This window comes from Prionailurus viverrinus, chromosome C1 (genome assembly GCF_022837055.1).
Source record: "Prionailurus viverrinus isolate Anna chromosome C1, UM_Priviv_1.0, whole genome shotgun sequence".
NCBI classification, from domain to species: domain Eukaryota; kingdom Metazoa; phylum Chordata; class Mammalia; order Carnivora; family Felidae; genus Prionailurus; species Prionailurus viverrinus.
In genome coordinates, this window is record NC_062568.1 from 179840082 (window position 1) to 179857386 (window position 17305).

At 43.2% G+C, this 17305-nt stretch overlaps 1 protein-coding gene across 2 annotated transcripts; it reads right to left on the reverse strand.

The window, feature by feature from the left end:
• Window positions 1-3107: 3107 nt before the first annotated feature.
• Window positions 3108-15492, reverse strand: KLF17 (KLF transcription factor 17). 2 transcript variants are annotated; one of them, XM_047872265.1, is made up of 4 exons: window positions 15399-15492; window positions 5361-6219; window positions 4765-5009; window positions 3108-3247 (listed from the first exon to the last, which is right to left on the reverse strand). In XM_047872265.1, the coding sequence occupies exons 1-3, from the start codon at window positions 15480-15482 to the stop codon at window positions 4765-4767; spliced, it is 1188 nt and encodes a 395-aa protein (XP_047728221.1). In that variant the 5' UTR covers window positions 15483-15492; the 3' UTR covers window positions 3108-3247. The 2 variants fall into 2 exon arrangements, with proteins under 2 accessions (XP_047728221.1, XP_047728220.1); XM_047872264.1 differs by lacking the exon at window positions 3108-3247 and having other exon boundaries at window positions 3833-5009.
• Window positions 15493-17305: the final 1813 nt, after the last annotated feature.

A 17305-nucleotide genomic window follows, 5' to 3' on the forward strand; every position in this document is an offset into this window, starting at 1 on the left:
TTTGTAAAGAAGACACACAAATGACCAACACATGAAAAGACACTCAACATTACTAATCAGAGAAATGGAAATCAAAACCAAAACGATGTATCACCTATTCCTGTCGGAAAGACTGGAATCAAAAAGACAAAAAATAACAAGTGTTAGCGAGGATGTGGAGAAAAAGGAACCCTCGTGCACTGTTGGTGGGAATAAGTTGGTACAGCCACCATGGAAAACAGTATGGAGGTTCCTCTAATTAAAAATAAAAATGTCAGGACGCCGGTTAAGCATCTGACTTTGGCACAGATCATGATCTTACAGTTTTCGACTTCGAGCCCCATATTGGGCTCACTGCTCTCAGCACAGAGCCCACTTCATATCCTCTGTCTCCTTCTCTCAGCCCCTACCACTTACACTCTCAAAAATAAATAAACATAAAAAAAAATTTTTTTTAATGCCGTATGATCCAGTAATTCCACTACTGGGTATTTACATAAAGGAAATGAAAACACTAATTCGAAAAGATATATGCATACCTATGTATATTGCAACATTATTAACAGCACAAGGTATGCAAGCAAACCATGTGTCCATTGATAAATGAATGTATAAAGAGGATGTGTATACACACACACACACACACACACACACTTCAGTGTGGAGCCTACTTGGGATTCTCTCCCTCCCTCTCTGTCTGCTCCTTTCTCACTTGTGCTCTCTGTCAAAATAAATAAACTTTAAAAACTAAATAAATTAAATAAATAAAATTCCCTAAGGAAAAAAAAAGTAAGCCTCCAAGAGGCCCCAAGAGCTCCAACTAACTCCAAAAAAAGTAAAATGCATGCCAGAAATAAAAACCAACAATATGTAAAGGAATAATATGAAATCCAGCAACCGACAATGTAAATTCACAAATATCTGGCATCCAGTACAAAATTATCAGCTATTCAAAGAAGCAGGAAATTAAGGACAACCATCAAGAGAAAAATCAATCATTACAGACTCAGACATGACAAACATGATGGGACCTAGCATCTGAGGACATTCGAACAGCTATTTTAACTATGCTTCATAAGGAAGAGAAAAATTGAGCATGTTAAGGAGAGAAATAGATTTCTAAAGATCCAAGATGGAATTTCTAGAGATGGAAAGTAGAGCACCTGAAAAACTGATAGCAGATTACATGGCAGAAGAAAAGAGCAGTTGGCTTGAAGACATCTAAAATGAGAACGAAAAGGCTGAAAAAAAAGATGGACAGAGCATCAGTGGCCTGTGAGATGATATCACATAGTCTATTATATGGGCAGATTGTGTGTCAGGAGGAAAAAGAAGGGGGGGCAAAAAATTGATAAAACATGGCCAAAAAATTTCCAAATTTCACTAAGACTATAAACCTGTACATTGAAGATGCTCAATGAACCCCAAACAGAATAAACGAAGTTCAAAACCACATAGAACAAATCACTCTATGGTTTAAGAGCCGTATACATATGGTTTAAAAACAAAGAAAAGCAAACACAAGATTAACCAAACTTCAGGAGCCTCTGCAGATGAGGAATGTGGTCAGTGGGGAACACAGAGGCTTCAAATGTGGTACAAGGGCAAATAAGTTATTACTTTAAATTATATAAGCAAACTATTTTTTGCATGAGACATCAACAATTTAAAAATAGAAAAATAAATTAAATGAATTTCATCCATTATCCTTCTGTGTCACTTATAACAAAAGCTGTAAACCAGGAGTCATCCTTGATCCAGCTATCACCTAGGTTGATTTTATTGCAAATCTTTCTGCTACTCTCCAGCCACACTGCCACACCCTGCCCAAGCACCTTCCACTCTCACCTGGAACACTGAAATCACTCCCTCTCCCTTAAGCAGAAGAAACCTTTTCAATGTAATTAATTCTCTCCTTAGCTTGAAGGTGTCCCCTTGAATCCTCCTTAGCTTGAATCTTGCCCCTTGCTGTCTGGTGCAGAGATAAATAACTTCCCCAAGGCCACACAGCCAGGAAATGGCAGAGGCAGGATTCAAAATCTACTTCTTATTTGGGAGCCCACAAGGTCTTTACCCCACCCACTATGCTGCCCAGTGTTGAATAAGATAATACCAAGACAGGCTTAGCCAAGGCTCGCCATAAGGTAACCTCTAAATAAAAGATAGACTGAATTTTCTCTTCCAATCACCTCCTCACCTCCTTACCTGCCTAACTCCCAGTTAGTCCTTACCTCTGAGCTCAAACCACATTTCCTTAGGGAGTCCCCTTGTCCTATTACAGCAAGTCCCTGATATTTGTCCTCACCACATTCCATACACTTCTATGTCCTTCCTCCACTAGATTGTGACCTCCACAGGGGCAGGAACCTGTTTTGCCCACCGATGTAGTGTATGTGGCACACCCCTGCCCACTCTGGCTCCTCTCAGTTCCATTCCTTGATGAGAGTGATGGGTCATCAACAGACCTCTCTCTCTTGAGGCCCAACAAGCAATCTCGCCTGCTGACCTTACCGGCAGGGATAAGTGTAAGCCAGGTGGGGCAGGGTATGGAGACCAGTCCTGGCCCGTTGAGCTTGAGATGTTCCACTTCACAGAAGGGACCTAGTGCCCAGGTGGGAATTTAAGAGATTTCAGGCACTTGAGACCTGGGGTAAGTCATTGGGGCACAAACAAGCACCCCCCTGCCCTTATTTATCATGCCTACTCCCCTCACTCAGAGTTTGGGTAGAGGGCACCTGGATGCCTAGACCAGGTACGCTGGGGCCATTAGGGGAACAGACCAAGGTGGCCATGCAGGAAGGGGTCAGGGTGGGGATGGGGGTGACAGGTGTCACCAAATCTGTGGGACTTCCACAATGCCCAGATAAATTTGAGCCCACAGAGGTTTGGCTCCTCTCCATGGCAACATTAAGTGATTTCAGAATGTTTATCTGTGGTTTTTATGCTCCACTGCAAGGCACTGTCATGCTCTGAGTCCTTAGTGTCCAACACAGGGCATGGCCAAGGGTAGACGTCCAGGAAATGGGAGGTTAGCTAACCTCCACAAGCTCTTCGGGTCTGACTCAGGCACCTCTTTGAGAAGTCTTTCTTCCCCGACACACCCTTCCATTGACTCTGTGCCCCTCACCATGAGTCCCCACAGCTGTGATGCTCTTTGTAGTGGGCTCAAAGAACATTGGTCAAATGAATGGAAGCTTGCAGGTTGACTCTCCTCTGAGCGGTTGTGTTGGTCCAGCATTCTGTCTGGAATTCTTTCCTCTTCATTCACCTGCTTAATTTATTACAACAATAGGGATTACTAGATGTTACATATACTCCCTGAGCTCAAGGGTCACCTCCCCCAGATAGCCTTTCTGATCCTCCCCTTTAGGTGCTCCCCCTCTCCATGGCCACCTCACTTAGGTGGACTTCTCTGCCCTAGAGCAAGATGGCCCCTTGGCCACAGGAACTGGACCTGATTCATCTTTCTGTGGCCATCTCCTGGAAGTGCTTGGCAATATCAGCAGAAGGTATCATCTCTAGAGTAGAGAGATTCTGGTTGGGATCCCAGTTCTGCCACCTGAGAGTTTGGGCAAGTTCCTTTTTATTAGCTTGCTGGTCAGTGTAATGGCTAGCTGAGAAGTCCAGAAACAGAGGTTCAAAACAATCTGAGTATCCAGGAGAGTCATTATGCTCTCAGCCCTAGGGGAAGAATGAGGTAGGACAGGGCCTTTAATACCTGGTATTTGGTAGTCCACGTACCTGGGCTCAGTGAAGGGAGGAGGGGAAGTTACAATAGGGCTCTTCCTTCTCTGCCCCAGTCTAATGTCCTCCACCCCCAAGTCACCCAGAAAACAGAGCCTAAAACAAGAACTAAGTGCTGATGTTTTATCTGAGAACTGCAAACCCCGGGCACTAAGTAAAGGGAAGCAAGGCAGGGAGAACTAGTAATGCACATTGATAGCAGTTGGGTCCTGCTTCATGACAAGCCTTGAGGAAACACCATAGGTGTGTCCATTGGCTACATGGGAGGTCTCCCCATTGGCTGTACATTTTGGGGAAAGAATGCCTTGTGGCAATTGAGGAAAGGGAGGGAAGAAGGAATTTATCTGCCTGACTCTCTCCCATCTTCCATTAGTCAAATGTTATTCCAAGAGCATTAACTCCCGCACACTTCTGGGTTGTTAATGGCAATTTGAGATGCCAGATCCCATGTCCTGCAGTGGGACATTCCATGCAAGTCTGGAAGCTGTAGGACAAGACAATCTCTGGGCTTATGGCTGATGAATACCAGAGAGAATGTGATTCTGTACATAAGTGTCCCAAGCAGTCCAATACTGTTTTTCTCATTTACCAGAAGAGGAAACATGGTAAAGTGATCAAGGACCTCTCCCAAGGTCACATGGCTAGTAGACGGTAAATTCAGGATTTGAGCATAGTCTGGCTCTGGAAACTATAGAAGACCAAGATAAGGAAGTTGGATTTTACATAGCAGGCAAAAGAGAGTCACTAAAGGGTTTTAAGCTGGGGAGTGATATAAGATAAAGAGCTTTCTTATAAAGCTTCCAATTTCTACTTTCCTCCATCTTCCCATAAGGCTAAACTTGGGAAAAGTAGGTGGCCCCAGAGAGGTGAGGGCATGCAAGACGGTTTTTGAGAAGTCTCTGATTGGGTCCAAAATTCATATAGGCTTTAACACCACTTCATAATCTTTCTCTGTCTTCATCTAAGCCTACACCTTCCAGAGACTAGCTGGTCAGAGGCAGGCAGGATCTGGGAGAAGCTAAAATAAAGAGAGATATTGACCTAAAGAACAGGAGCAGGAGGACCAGCCATTTTCCCATTGTTCGTCTGTGGGTCTGGGGATCCTGGCACCCGCAGATGAGTCCTTTGGTGTTGCCTGAGATGGTCAGATCTCATGAACTGTCGGCTGCACTGATCACATCTATATGGTCGATATCTGGTGTGTATCCTCATATGTCGTCCAAGCTCATCAGAACGGAAGAAAGACCATGTACAGCCTTCCCACATGCATTTATAAGGCCTCTCACCTGGGGGGAGGGGGTGACAAGGGACAGAAGAAATTAAGTTTAATGATAGGTCAGCAGGTGCATAGGAAGGAGTCTCACTCTATGAGGAAGAGCAGTCAAGGCTGAGAAACCAAAAGAAAACCATAGGAAAGTAATGAGGAGACAACACCATCAGTAGTCCCCATGATCTTGACACAGTCACACTGGACCATGGGAAAGCAAATTGGTGGGGCCAATATAGCTTGACTCCAAACTTGAAGGATGACAAGCTAACCTCAAGGCATTACAAACCAGTGGTCCAGCACAAATCTAAAGCCCAGAGACTCCTCCACCCCACCCAACCCTACCCCTCCTATCTGACACTTCATTCACCTGTGTGTTTGCGTTGGTGACTCACGAGGTGGGAGCGCTTAGTATAAGCTTTTCCACAGTTCTCATATTGGCAGGAGTAAGGCCTTGAAACTGGGGATCTCCTGGGAGCCCTTTCCTGGGCCCTGGAGTTCCGCTCCGCTCGCTGTGGAGCTTGTATGGGCTGCTTGGATAGGAAGGAGTCTTCTGGGGAGGCTGGCTGGCTCATGAGAGAGTACTGGGATTTTAAAGCCTGCAATGATGGGGACCCAGCTGGGCGCATCCTAAAATCATGGGGATCTCTAGGGGGTGACATCTGAGCCAAAGAAGGGAGCATTGCCTGAGCCTCAGTAGAAGACATGGTTGGGGCCAATACCATTTTAGGTGTTAAAGAGTCTCTATTAGAAGGTACCGTTGGTGGGCCAGAATAAGAAATTGTGGGTGCATTGATGTGGGACATCATTGAGATTCCATTGGGAGCTGAGACTGGCAGACTACTGGAGGGCATCCTTAGATTCCTACAAAAGTTCATGGCCATCCCTGGAATACTGGGTTCTCCTAAGGCCATCATCTGGGACCTCTTGAAAATCATCATTCCTGGCTGGGAGGGAGACATCCCCTCACAGTAAATCATCTGGGAAGGAGTGTGAATCACTTGGGAGCAGTAGCTCACGCCATGCTCTGGCAACAACATACTGAACTGTTGTCCCATATCACTTGCATTCTGCCTGGGTGCCTCAGTCAAGGCCAAGGGGATCCTCTCCAGCTGTGTGCACTGAGGGAAGTGTTGAGTGCCTGATGGGCCGTCATTCCAAGAGGCGTCCACTCCACTGCTTCCAGGAGATGGAGACGTGTCCAAGATGGACATGGACTTCTCAGTATCCTTGAAGAGAGAGAGAGTCAGGTGAAATTCACTCTAGTTCAAATTCCAGTTCCACTGTCCCTCCTTCCCACCCTCATCCAGGCCTCCAATATCTCTTGCCTGGATTATCCTGCCTCCAAGCCATTCTCCAGTTTGGGCTTTCTGAGATGCAGGTCTGGCTGATGGGAGCACAGTGGAAGCCTAGATGTGCCTCATGCCATTTTTTTTTCCCTTGGCATGTTTTTGTTTATCTCATGAAAAGCAACAAAGAAAGCAAATAAAATATTCCACAACCTATACCTTCAGCAAAACTGAGAAAACCCTCAAAGATTATATTTAAGTGTGAGGGTGAAAAAACATCCAAAATCAGCATAATAAGAAAGCCACAGGAGCGCCTGGGTGGCTCAGTCCGTTAAGCGGTTGAGTGTCCGACTTCCGCTCAGGTCATGATCTCACAGTTCATGGGTTCCAGCCCTGTGTCATGCTCTGTGCTGACAGCTCAGAGCCTGGAGCCTGTTTCAGATTCTGTGTCTCCCTCTCTCTCTGCCTCTCTCCTACTCGCACTGTCTCTCTTTCAAGAATAAATAAACATTAAAAAAAATTTTTTTTAAAGAAACCCACAAAGTTTCAGATGGGTCATAGCTGTAGCACAACTTAGAAACCATCTGCAAATATTTACCTACAGAAGAGGGTCTCACTTGAATTGGAACTGCTGTGGACAAGTCTGAGATCAAGCATTGGAGGAAGGAAGGAAAAGAGGCAGACTTTTAACAATGGTGGGGGACTGGCTTGGAAGTCCGAGGCAGTATTCCTTGGTGACTAACTGGTGTGAAGGAAAGAAAGGAAGATAATGGTGGTAGAAACAGGGCAGGATCCAAGAATCATAATTTTTTAAAGCTTCCCATTACTGTAGCATTAGAGATAGTTCTTGAGCTGAGAAACTGGAAAAGCAACCCCACCATCTTCCATCTATTCATCCACTGGAACAGTCCAGAAAAGACCAATCCATTCAAATATGAAAACCAACGCATAAGTAAAAAATACAGTATCCATAAAAGACACTTAAACACCAAAACAGAAATTAATGATTGTAATTTCTCAAAAAGAAAAAAAAAAATCACCAGAAAAAATATTGCCACAGAGCAAGGAAAAATGAGCAACATTCAAACACACACACACACACACACACACACACACACACACAAAGAAAGCAAATTTAAGAAAGCAATTTCAGCTTTTACACCAATTACAGAAACATCACAGAGCAGAAATAGAGGAATTCAAAGAAGTTATGTACAGATAATGGGCTACAAGTTATATTAGAGGGGAGGGAGGAGACAATGATAAGGGGCATTGGAGGAGCTGCTATGGTGATGGCAATGTTTCAGAGGTCTTCACTTTGTAATAATTCATTAAGCTGTACACTTACTTACTGTGCACTTTTCTGTTTGAGTGTTACTTTCCATGATAAAATCGCTTTAAAACAATATTGTGAGCAATCAGGATTTTCAGAAAATGAAAAATTCTATTATAAAAATCAGAGAAGTAAAAATAATGCTGAATTTAAATAGGAAATATTCTATACAATGTCCCTCTTAAAAAGGGAATTTGGGGATGCATGGGTGGCTTAGTCAGTTAAGCGTTTGACTTTGGCTCAGGTCATGACCTCACAGTTCGTGAATTAGAGCCCCGCATTGGGCTCTGTGCTGCCAGCAAAGAACCTTCTTGGATCCTCTGTTTCCCTCTCTCTGCCCCTCCTCTGTTCACATGCTTTCTCTCTCAAAAATAAATAAATATTTTTAAAATTTTTTAAATATTTAAAAAATAAAAGTATTATAAATGCTTATAATTAAAAAAAAAAAAACTCAAATGAACAACCTAACTTTACACCTTAAGGAACTAGAAAAAGAACAAACTAACCCTAAAGCTGGTATAAGGAAGAAAATATTAGAAAAATATCAAAGAAACCAAAAGTTAGTTCTTTGGAGAGAGTAACAAAATTGCAAAACCTTTAGCTAGATTGACCAAGAAAAATATGTGAGGACATTACTATCAATTTTACAGAAATGAAAAAGATTATAAGAGCACTATGAACAATTTTATGCCAACAGTTTGGATAACCTAAATGAAATACATAAATTCCCAAAAAGACAAAACCTACCAACACTGAATCATGAAGAGAAAGAAAATCTGTACAGACCTGTGACTAGTAAAAGAGACCGAGTCAGCAATCAAAAGCCTCCAGGACAAAGAAAAACCCTGAACTTGATGGCTTCGTGGTGAATTCTAAACATTTAAATAATATAAATGCTTCTCAAATTCTTCCAAAAAAATTGAAGAGGAGAGAATACTTGCTAACTCGTTCTAGCATGCCTTGATACCACAGCCAGATAAACACATCACACAAGTAAAGCAAACAATAGAGCAACATCTTTTATGAAGATGGATACCCTCTCCAAAAAAAAAAATCCTCAAAAAATTAGCAAACCAAATCCACCAGCATATTAAGCAAAGTATACCACATGACCAAATAGGATTTGTCCCAAGAATGCAAGGCTGATTCAACATCTGAAAATCAAAGTAAAATAGAGGGGGAAAAAGCAGAAAAAGCACTTGAAACAATCCAATAACTTTCATAATAAAAAAAAAACTCTCAAAAAACGAATAGAAAGGAACTTTCAACTTGATATAGGCATTTATGAAAAGCCCACAGCTAGAATCATACTCATGATGAAGGATTGAAGGCTCTTCCTTTAAGATCAAGACAACAAGGATGGCTGTTTTTACCACTTTTATTTAACATTGTATTGGAAGTTCTAACCAGAACAATTACATAGGAAGTAAAGGCATCCAGGGGTGCCTGGGTGGCTCAGTCGGTTAAGCGTCTGACTTCAGCTCAGGTCATGATCTCGCGGTCTGTGAGCGTCGGGCTCTGTGCTGACAGCTCAGAGCCTGAAGCCTGTTTCAGATTCTGTGTCTCCCTCTCTCTCTGACCCTCCCCTGTTCATGCTCTGTCTCTCTGTCTCAAAAACAAACGTTAAAAAAAATTTTTTTAAGAAGTAAAGGCATCCATATTGGAAAAGTAAAACTATCTGCTCCCAGATCATACAGTCTTACATGTAGAAAATTCTAAAGATTACACGCACACCTGTTAGAACTAATAAACAAATTCAGCAAAAGTAGCAGGATTCAAATTCAACACACAAAAATCAGTTGTTTCTATACACTGACAATGAACTATCTGTAAAAAAAAAATTAGAAAAACAATTCAATTTACAATAGCATCAAAAAGAAATACTTAGAAATAGCTAAGAAGATTAACTTAATCACTGAAAACTACAAAAAACATTGTTGAAATAAATTAAAAACATAACGGAGAAACACCTTAATGTTCGTGGATTGGAGGACTTTTAGTTATGAAGTCAATGCTACCCAAAGCAATCTACAGATTCCATAGAATCCTTACAAAATCCCATTTTTTGCAAGAATAGAAAAATCTACCCACTAAAATTCATATGGAACTTCAAGGGACCCCAAAAAGCCAAAAGCAATCTTTGAAAAAGAACAAAATTGGAGAATTTACACTTCCTGATTCAAAATTTACTGCAAAGCTACAAGGCATCAAAACAGTGTATTCTTGGCATTGGTGCACCTGGGTGGCTCAGTAGGTTAAGCGTCCGAATCTTGATTTTGTCTCAAGTCATGATCTCACGGTTGTGAGATTAAACCCAGAGTCTGGGCTCCAGGCTGACAGTGTGGAGACTGTTTGGGATTCTGTCTCCCTCTCTCTCTGTTCCTTCCCTGCTTACGTACACACATGTACACACACACACACACGCACACACACACACACACACACACACACGTGCTCTCTCTCTCTCTCATAATAAACTTAAATAAACTTAAAAAAAGTAAAAAACAAAAACAAGAACAAATGTGATATTGGCATTAAGCATAGACTTATTCACCAACAGAAAGGAATAGAGCCCAGAGAAAACCCTTACCCATATGGTCAAATGATTTTCAATAAGGGTGCCAAGACCATTCAATGGGGGAAAGGGCAGCCTTTTCAATAAAGGGTGCTGGTATAACTGGATATCCACATGCAAAAGAATGAAGGGCCCTTAATACCACAATCAACAATTCAAAATGGGTGAAAGACTAAACGTTGGAGCTAAACTAAAACTCTTAGAAGAAAACATAGGAGAAAAGCTTCATAACAATGGATCTGGCAATGATTCTTCGGATATAACACTAAAGGCACTGGCAACAAAAGAAAAAGAGAGGTCAAGTTGGGCTTCATCAAATTAAAACCTTTTGTGCATCAAAAGACACCACCAACAGAGTATAAAGGCAACCCACAGAATGGGATAAAACATTTTTAAATCACATATCTTTTTTTTAATAAATTTTTTAACATTTATTTATTTTTGAGAAAGAGACAGAGTGCAAACAGGAGAGGGGCTGAGAGAGAGGGAGACACAGAATCTAAAGCAGTCTCCAGGCTTTGAGCTGTCAGCACAGAGCCCAATGGCGGGGCTTGAACTCATGGACCTCGAGATCATGACCTGAGCCAAAGTCTGACGCTTAACCACCTGAGCCACCCAGGCACCCCACAAATCACATATCTAATAGAGACTTTATCCAGAAAAGATGGAGAGCTCCTAAAACTTAGCATAGAAACAACCCAATTCAAAAATGGGCAAAGGACTTAACTAGACTTTTCTCCAAAGATAAACAAATGGGTAATAAACAAATGAAAGATGCTCAACATAACTAATCATTAGGGAAATGCAAATCAAATCCACAATGTGATATCACTTCACACCCATTTAAAATGATTTTTATCAAAACAAAAACATAAAACCACACCCAAAGTGTTGGCAAGATATGGAGAAATTGGAATCCTCGCACACTGATGGTAGGAATGTAAAATGGTGCAGCCACTGTGGAAACCAGTATGACATTCCCTCAACAAATTAAACATAAAATTACCATGTGATGCAACAACTCCACTTCTGGTATATACCTACAAGAACTGAAAGCAAGGACCGAAATAAATATTTGTACACGCATGTCCAGAGCACCATCATTCACAGTAGCCAAAACGTGGAAGCAACCTAAGCATCCATTTACAGATGAATGGATCAACAAAATGTGGCATACACATACATTGGAATATTATTCAGCCTTAAAAAAAGGAGGGGTGCCTGGGTTGCTCCGTGGGTTATCACCTCAGGTCAATATCATCTCACGGTTGTGGGATCGAGCCAGCAATAGGGCTCTGAGCTGACAGCGAGAAGCCTGCTTGGGATTCTCTCTCCTTCTCTGCCCCTCCCCAGCTCACGAGGGCCTGTGTGCACACACTCTTTCTCAAAATAAACAAACATTTACAAAAAAGAAAAAAAAAAGGAAATCAACACAAATGAGCCTGTGAGACATTAAGCTAAGTAAAATAAGCTAGTCACAAAAGGACAAAGAATGTATGATTCCATTTATATGAGGTATTTAAGGAAGTCAAAAATCAAAGAAACAACCTGGTGGTCTAGTGGTTAGGATTCAGAGCTCTCCAAGAGACAAAGTAGAATGGTGGTGGCCTGGTAGGGATTTGGGGTGGGGATGAGGGATGGAATTAGGAAGCTACTTTTAATTGGTTAAAGAGCTTCCGTTTGGGAAGCTGAAAAAAGCTGTGGAGATTAATAGTGGTGATGGGTGCACAGTAACATGAATATGATTAATGCCACTAACTATACACTTAAACATGGATGTAGATTTTACCACCCTTTTTTAAATGTCTAAAAAAGGACACAGAAGGGGTTCCCACTGGCCAAATTTGTGACAGTTTGAGAATCAAGAAGAATAATGACTGTTGGTTTTAACAGAAGCTTTGAACATCGTGAATTGAAGTGAAAGAATTAATCATTTATTATCTCTCCGGGAAGAAAAGTCTTCAAAATCACCGAAAAAAAGAGCCCAGGGGTTTAAGAAAAATCCTATTTTACAGAAGAACACACACTAATGAATGTAGAAGGAATGGTGGGAATGGAAATTATTTTATAACCCTTAATGAAACTTTTAAGGAAAAATTAATATTTGGTTGACACCATTAGGTGGATGATTGGTGGGGAACTGGACATTTGGATGTATCCGAGGAAGCATATAACATGGATTACTTTCTGACCACAAGGCTAAATGTTAAGTTTGAAAAGAGAGATGAGATCAACCAGGCTTTTCACTACCTTAATTCTAGCATCCCCCCGATGTGGGGAAGCCCAATATGTCTCCTGATGAGGATGGAGCCCATTGTATCTTTGAGACATTCTCACCAAAAATCAGGAATGCAATTAAACTTTAAGGTCTATCTCCAATTTAGAGGTGATACAAGAGATAGGATATCAAACTAAATTATACCATGAGAAAACAATCTGATAAATCCAGAAGAAGGATTTTGTCTAGAAAACAAAATTAGGATTGTGAAAAATGGAAAGCCAGTCAGGAAAAAAGAAAACTATTCTAATTTCAAAGAAACTCAAGAGATGTAACAACTAGACGCAGTGTGTGGTCTTAAATTGGATCCTGGTTTGGACATATTAGCATTAAGGACATTTTAGGGAGAACTTGAACAAGTTTTAGGGGAATTTGAACAAGAATTACATTCAAGATGATATTAAGAAATTATAAATTTTGGTAGTTTTGAAAATGTTTTGACTATGGAAGAAAACATTTTTTTATTCTTTTAAAATATTTATTTTTGAGAAATAGAGAGAGTGCCATGACAGAAGGAGAAGGGCAAAGAGAGGGAGAGAGAGAAACACAAGCGGGCTGCATGCTGTCAGATCAGAGCCTAATAAGGGGCTCAAACACACAAACTGTGAGATCATGACCTGAGTGGAGATCAAGAGTCAGACACTCCAGGGGCGCCTGGGTGGCGCAGTCGGTTAAGCGTCCGACTTCAGCCAGGTCACGATCTCGCGGTCCGTGAGTTCGAGCCCCGCGTCGGGCTCTGGGCTGATGGCTCAGAGCCTGGAGCCTGTTTCCGATTCTGTGTCTCCCTCTCTCTCTGCCCCTCCCCCGTTCATGCTCTGTCTCTCTCTGTCCCAAAAATAAAATAATAAACATTGAAAAAAAAAAAAAAAAGTCAGACACTCGGGGCGCCTGGGTGGCTTAGTTGGTTAAGCGTCCGACTTCAGCTCAGGTCATGATCTCTCAGTCCATGAGTTTGAGCCCTGTGTCCGGCTCTGTGCTGACAGCTCAGAGCCTGGAGCCTGCTTTGGATTCTGTCTCCCTCTCTCTGACCCTCCCCTGTTCATGCTCTGTCTCTGTCTCAAAAATAAAAACATTAAAAAAAAATTTTTTTTTTAAAGATTCAGACACTCAACTGACTGAGCCACACAGGTGCCCTGAAAATAACTTTTTTTACCTCTAGAAGGGCTGAGGAGATCCTATCTTGTTTTATTTACCACTATATGCAACTAGCATAAAGTAGGCACATAATAGGCCCCAGATCACTGTCTATTGGATGAGTATTTCTGGGGTGCCCAGCCCCTTTTTCCTCCCTCTCAGTGATGGCCCTCTTTCATTTTCCTGATCCTTCACAGGCAAACTTCTTTGGAGATGTCTAAAAAATACCCCTTTATCACTACCTTGCTTTATTATTCCCAAATTCCATATGGCCCCCATCTCACCACAGAAACAGCTTTCATAAAGGTCATTGATGACCTTCATTGTCTCTACTAAGTCCAAACACTTGTCAGATCCCTTCTTGTTTGGCCTCTCAGGAGCTCCTGAGACTACTGGCCATACTCTTCTTGAAATGTTTTCCTTCCTTGGACTCAAGAACACATTGTCACACTTGCTGGATTTTTCTCCTTCCCTCCTCCCTGGCCCTCCCTCCTCCTCCATCTCTTCTACTGGTTTCCCTCACCTACAAATTTCTAGTCAATCTTTCTCAGGCTTATGATCCATCTTGGTTTATATTCCACTTATTCTTAACCCAGTAGCTCCAGGGCAGACTTCTCCTGAATCTTCCAGCTGCCCAATGCTCAGTCCATTTGGATAGCCCAAAGGCACTTCAACAGACTGTATCTAAAACTCCCATTCATTCCACTCACCCAACCAAAGGGGTTTAAAAACAACAACAAAACAAGCTGGTTCCCTCCCATCCTTTGCTCTCTCAGAAAATGTCCCTATTGTTGCCCACCATGCAAGCCAGAAACCTGGTAAGGTGTGCTGGATGGCTCCTTCACCACCTAGGTCTAAGTAATTACCAATTCCTGCAGTGTCTACCTTCAAAATATGTCCAGGATCTATTTGGTTTTGTCTGTCTCCACTCTCACCTCCCTAGTTAGGCTGCCATTTTAGTTCTCACTTGGATTATCCCAATACCTTTCTAACTATTGCCTTGAATTCCCCCATCTCCACCAGGGCACTCTATACAAAATGTAAATCTAATCATAACTGATCACATTTAAAATCCTCAGTGGCTTCCTACTGGCTGAAGCCCCCTGCATGATCTCAGTAAGGTCGGGGAATCCCTGCCTCCCTCCCCTTGGGCCATGCTCTCATCACTCTCTTGGCCTTGGTCTCTGTCCATCTTTCATTTCCTCCAACATAGAGGCATACTGTCTCTGGTCTCAGGCCCTGCAAACCCTTGACCTAACCAGTTTCTCAGTCCCAAACCAAATCCTCAGCTGTCTTCTCAACCTCCTAAATCAACTCAAACACCTCTGCTATTTGCTCCTGTGGCACCTGTTCTTCTTCATAGTAATTTGTACACTTGCAATCATTCAGCGATTTATTAATAAAATGGTATAATATCTTATAGTGAGCTCACCATTGTATTCCCAGGGCCTTGGCAAAGTATTGCCACGTAGTAATTTTTTCCTCCCTGCCTGCTCCCCGCTGACTTCCTAACTTTGTCTTCTTTCCTGGATACTCAAGTCCCTCGACACGAGTTACCTGGACCTTTTTTTTTAACCCCCCAGCTCCCAGCAGAGGTGCTAATGCTTGATGGATATTAATTGCATAAATGACACATGATTTGTGTCCTCGATCTCCCATCCCCACCCCCTTCCCAACTCCATCCCTCATACTTCTAATGCCCCAGATATGTGCTTCCCTCCACCGCCAGCCTGCATCCATCCCACCCACCCACCCCCCCCAACCCCCACGCCGGCCCTGGTGCTGACTTCTGGACTCACCTGCACGAGCTGGTGCTGAGCCTCCTGCCACTGGCTCAGCCTCTCGGCCTCCTGCTCCATTTCAGCCTGGGATTGGCTGCACATCAGGACTGTGTGCGGGTCCAGACCCGCACCAGAGGACAGCTGACACGCGACGCCTCGGGGTCGCAGGTCGGGTGTCCTCACACCACCACGCCACAATCACAATCACCGCGCTCAGCTTCTACCTACCACGGTGCTGGGGGGGGGCGGAGCCAAGGGGCTCACCCACCGACCCACCCTTCAGCCGCTGCCCCACCCCGCCCCAGCAGGCACCTGGGTCCTGCCCGGGGACCTCAGACCTTCACTATATCTTGTATCTTATGTCTGCCTCACCCTACTTCCCCCATCCACCCTTCGGTCTGAACATCTCTGTTTAGCCCAAGTAGGGATAAGGACACCGAGGTTTCAGACTCCAGGCCTGTGGAGTCTCAAGAGTGGAAAAACCAAGGAAGGATGCTGGAGGCAGAGGCAGATAGGGGTGTAGGAGACAGGAGAGCCTCCACCCCACTCCCCACCAGGTCAGGGTTCTTGATACAAGCTCCTGGAGGCCTGGACCTTCTCTGCTGTAGACCAGGTATCCCTGTCTGTTGCGTGTACAAAACGAATACCGGGAGCTCCGTGGCACGGTGTCTTCATTCCAGCAGACTTACGGAGTACCTCCTGTGTGTAGGCACTGTTTGGGGGGACTGGGGATGCAATGGCAAACAAGACAGAACCAAGGGTCTTTGCTCTGAAGGAATTTTCATCCAAAAAGGGCAGACAAACGAATATAGTAAAGCCAATAGTTAATAGAATTTTCTTTGGTGTTGAGTGCCACAGAGAAAACAAAATAGGAAAATGTGAGCTGAGAACTAAGTGCCTGAAAGGAACCTCCCCATAGGAAAATTGGAAGGATCTGAGGCAAGAAAGAGCTTGGCATGCTAGAGGAAATGCAAAGGGGCCAGGCAATCTCCACCACGTGAGCAAAGGAGAGAGTGGGATGACATGATGGGGATGGTCTTAGAGACCATGGACAGCAGTTTGAACTTTATTCAAAGTGTGATGGGAAGCTACTGAAGGAATTTAAACAGGAAATTGACAGGATCTAAGTTTTACAAATAATCCTCTGTTTCTTTGAGGCTTATGGATTATAGGAAATGAGATCAAAGCAGGGACACCAGTTAGAAAGCTAAAGGAGCTCTCCAAGAAAAAGCTGTTAGTGTTTGTTGGGGGGGGGGGGGGCGGGGTGATGGTGATTAGAGAATATTCTACAATTAAAAGGGACAGGACCTGGTAATGGTTTGGAATGGTGAAGGGCTGGGAGGAAAAGAGAAATCAAAGATAACCCCTAGATTATTGGCTTGAGCAACCAAGTGATGACTGTACCATTTGGTAATATGGAAAAAGGAGAAGAGGAGCAGATTTGGAGACAGCCAAAACAAGAATTCCATTTTAGACATTGGTTTTGAAGTGTCTATTAAAAATGCTCATGGAGAGGTTAGGGCTGTAAATGTAAATGTGGGTGCTATCAGCACAGAGGTGGTGGTTATGAGGCCATTAGAGTGAGTGATACCAATTAGGGAGCTGGTTAGAGAGAAGGACTGGGCAAAACCTGAGGACCTCCTGTAGGATTCAGCAGAACAGAAAGCTCATGCAAGGAGACTGAGAAGTAACAGAAGTAGGGAGTAAGTCAGGAGATTATATTTCAAGAAGCCAAGAGAAGTATGCATTCAAAAGAGGGACATTTCAGGGCACCTGGGTGGCTCAGTGGGTTAAGCCACTGACTCTTGATTTTGCCTCAGGCCAGGTCACTCCCTCATGGTTCGTGAGATTGAACCCCGAGTCAGGCTCTGAGCTGACAGGGTAGAGCCTGCTTGGGAATCTCTCTCTCCCTCTCCCGCCCATCC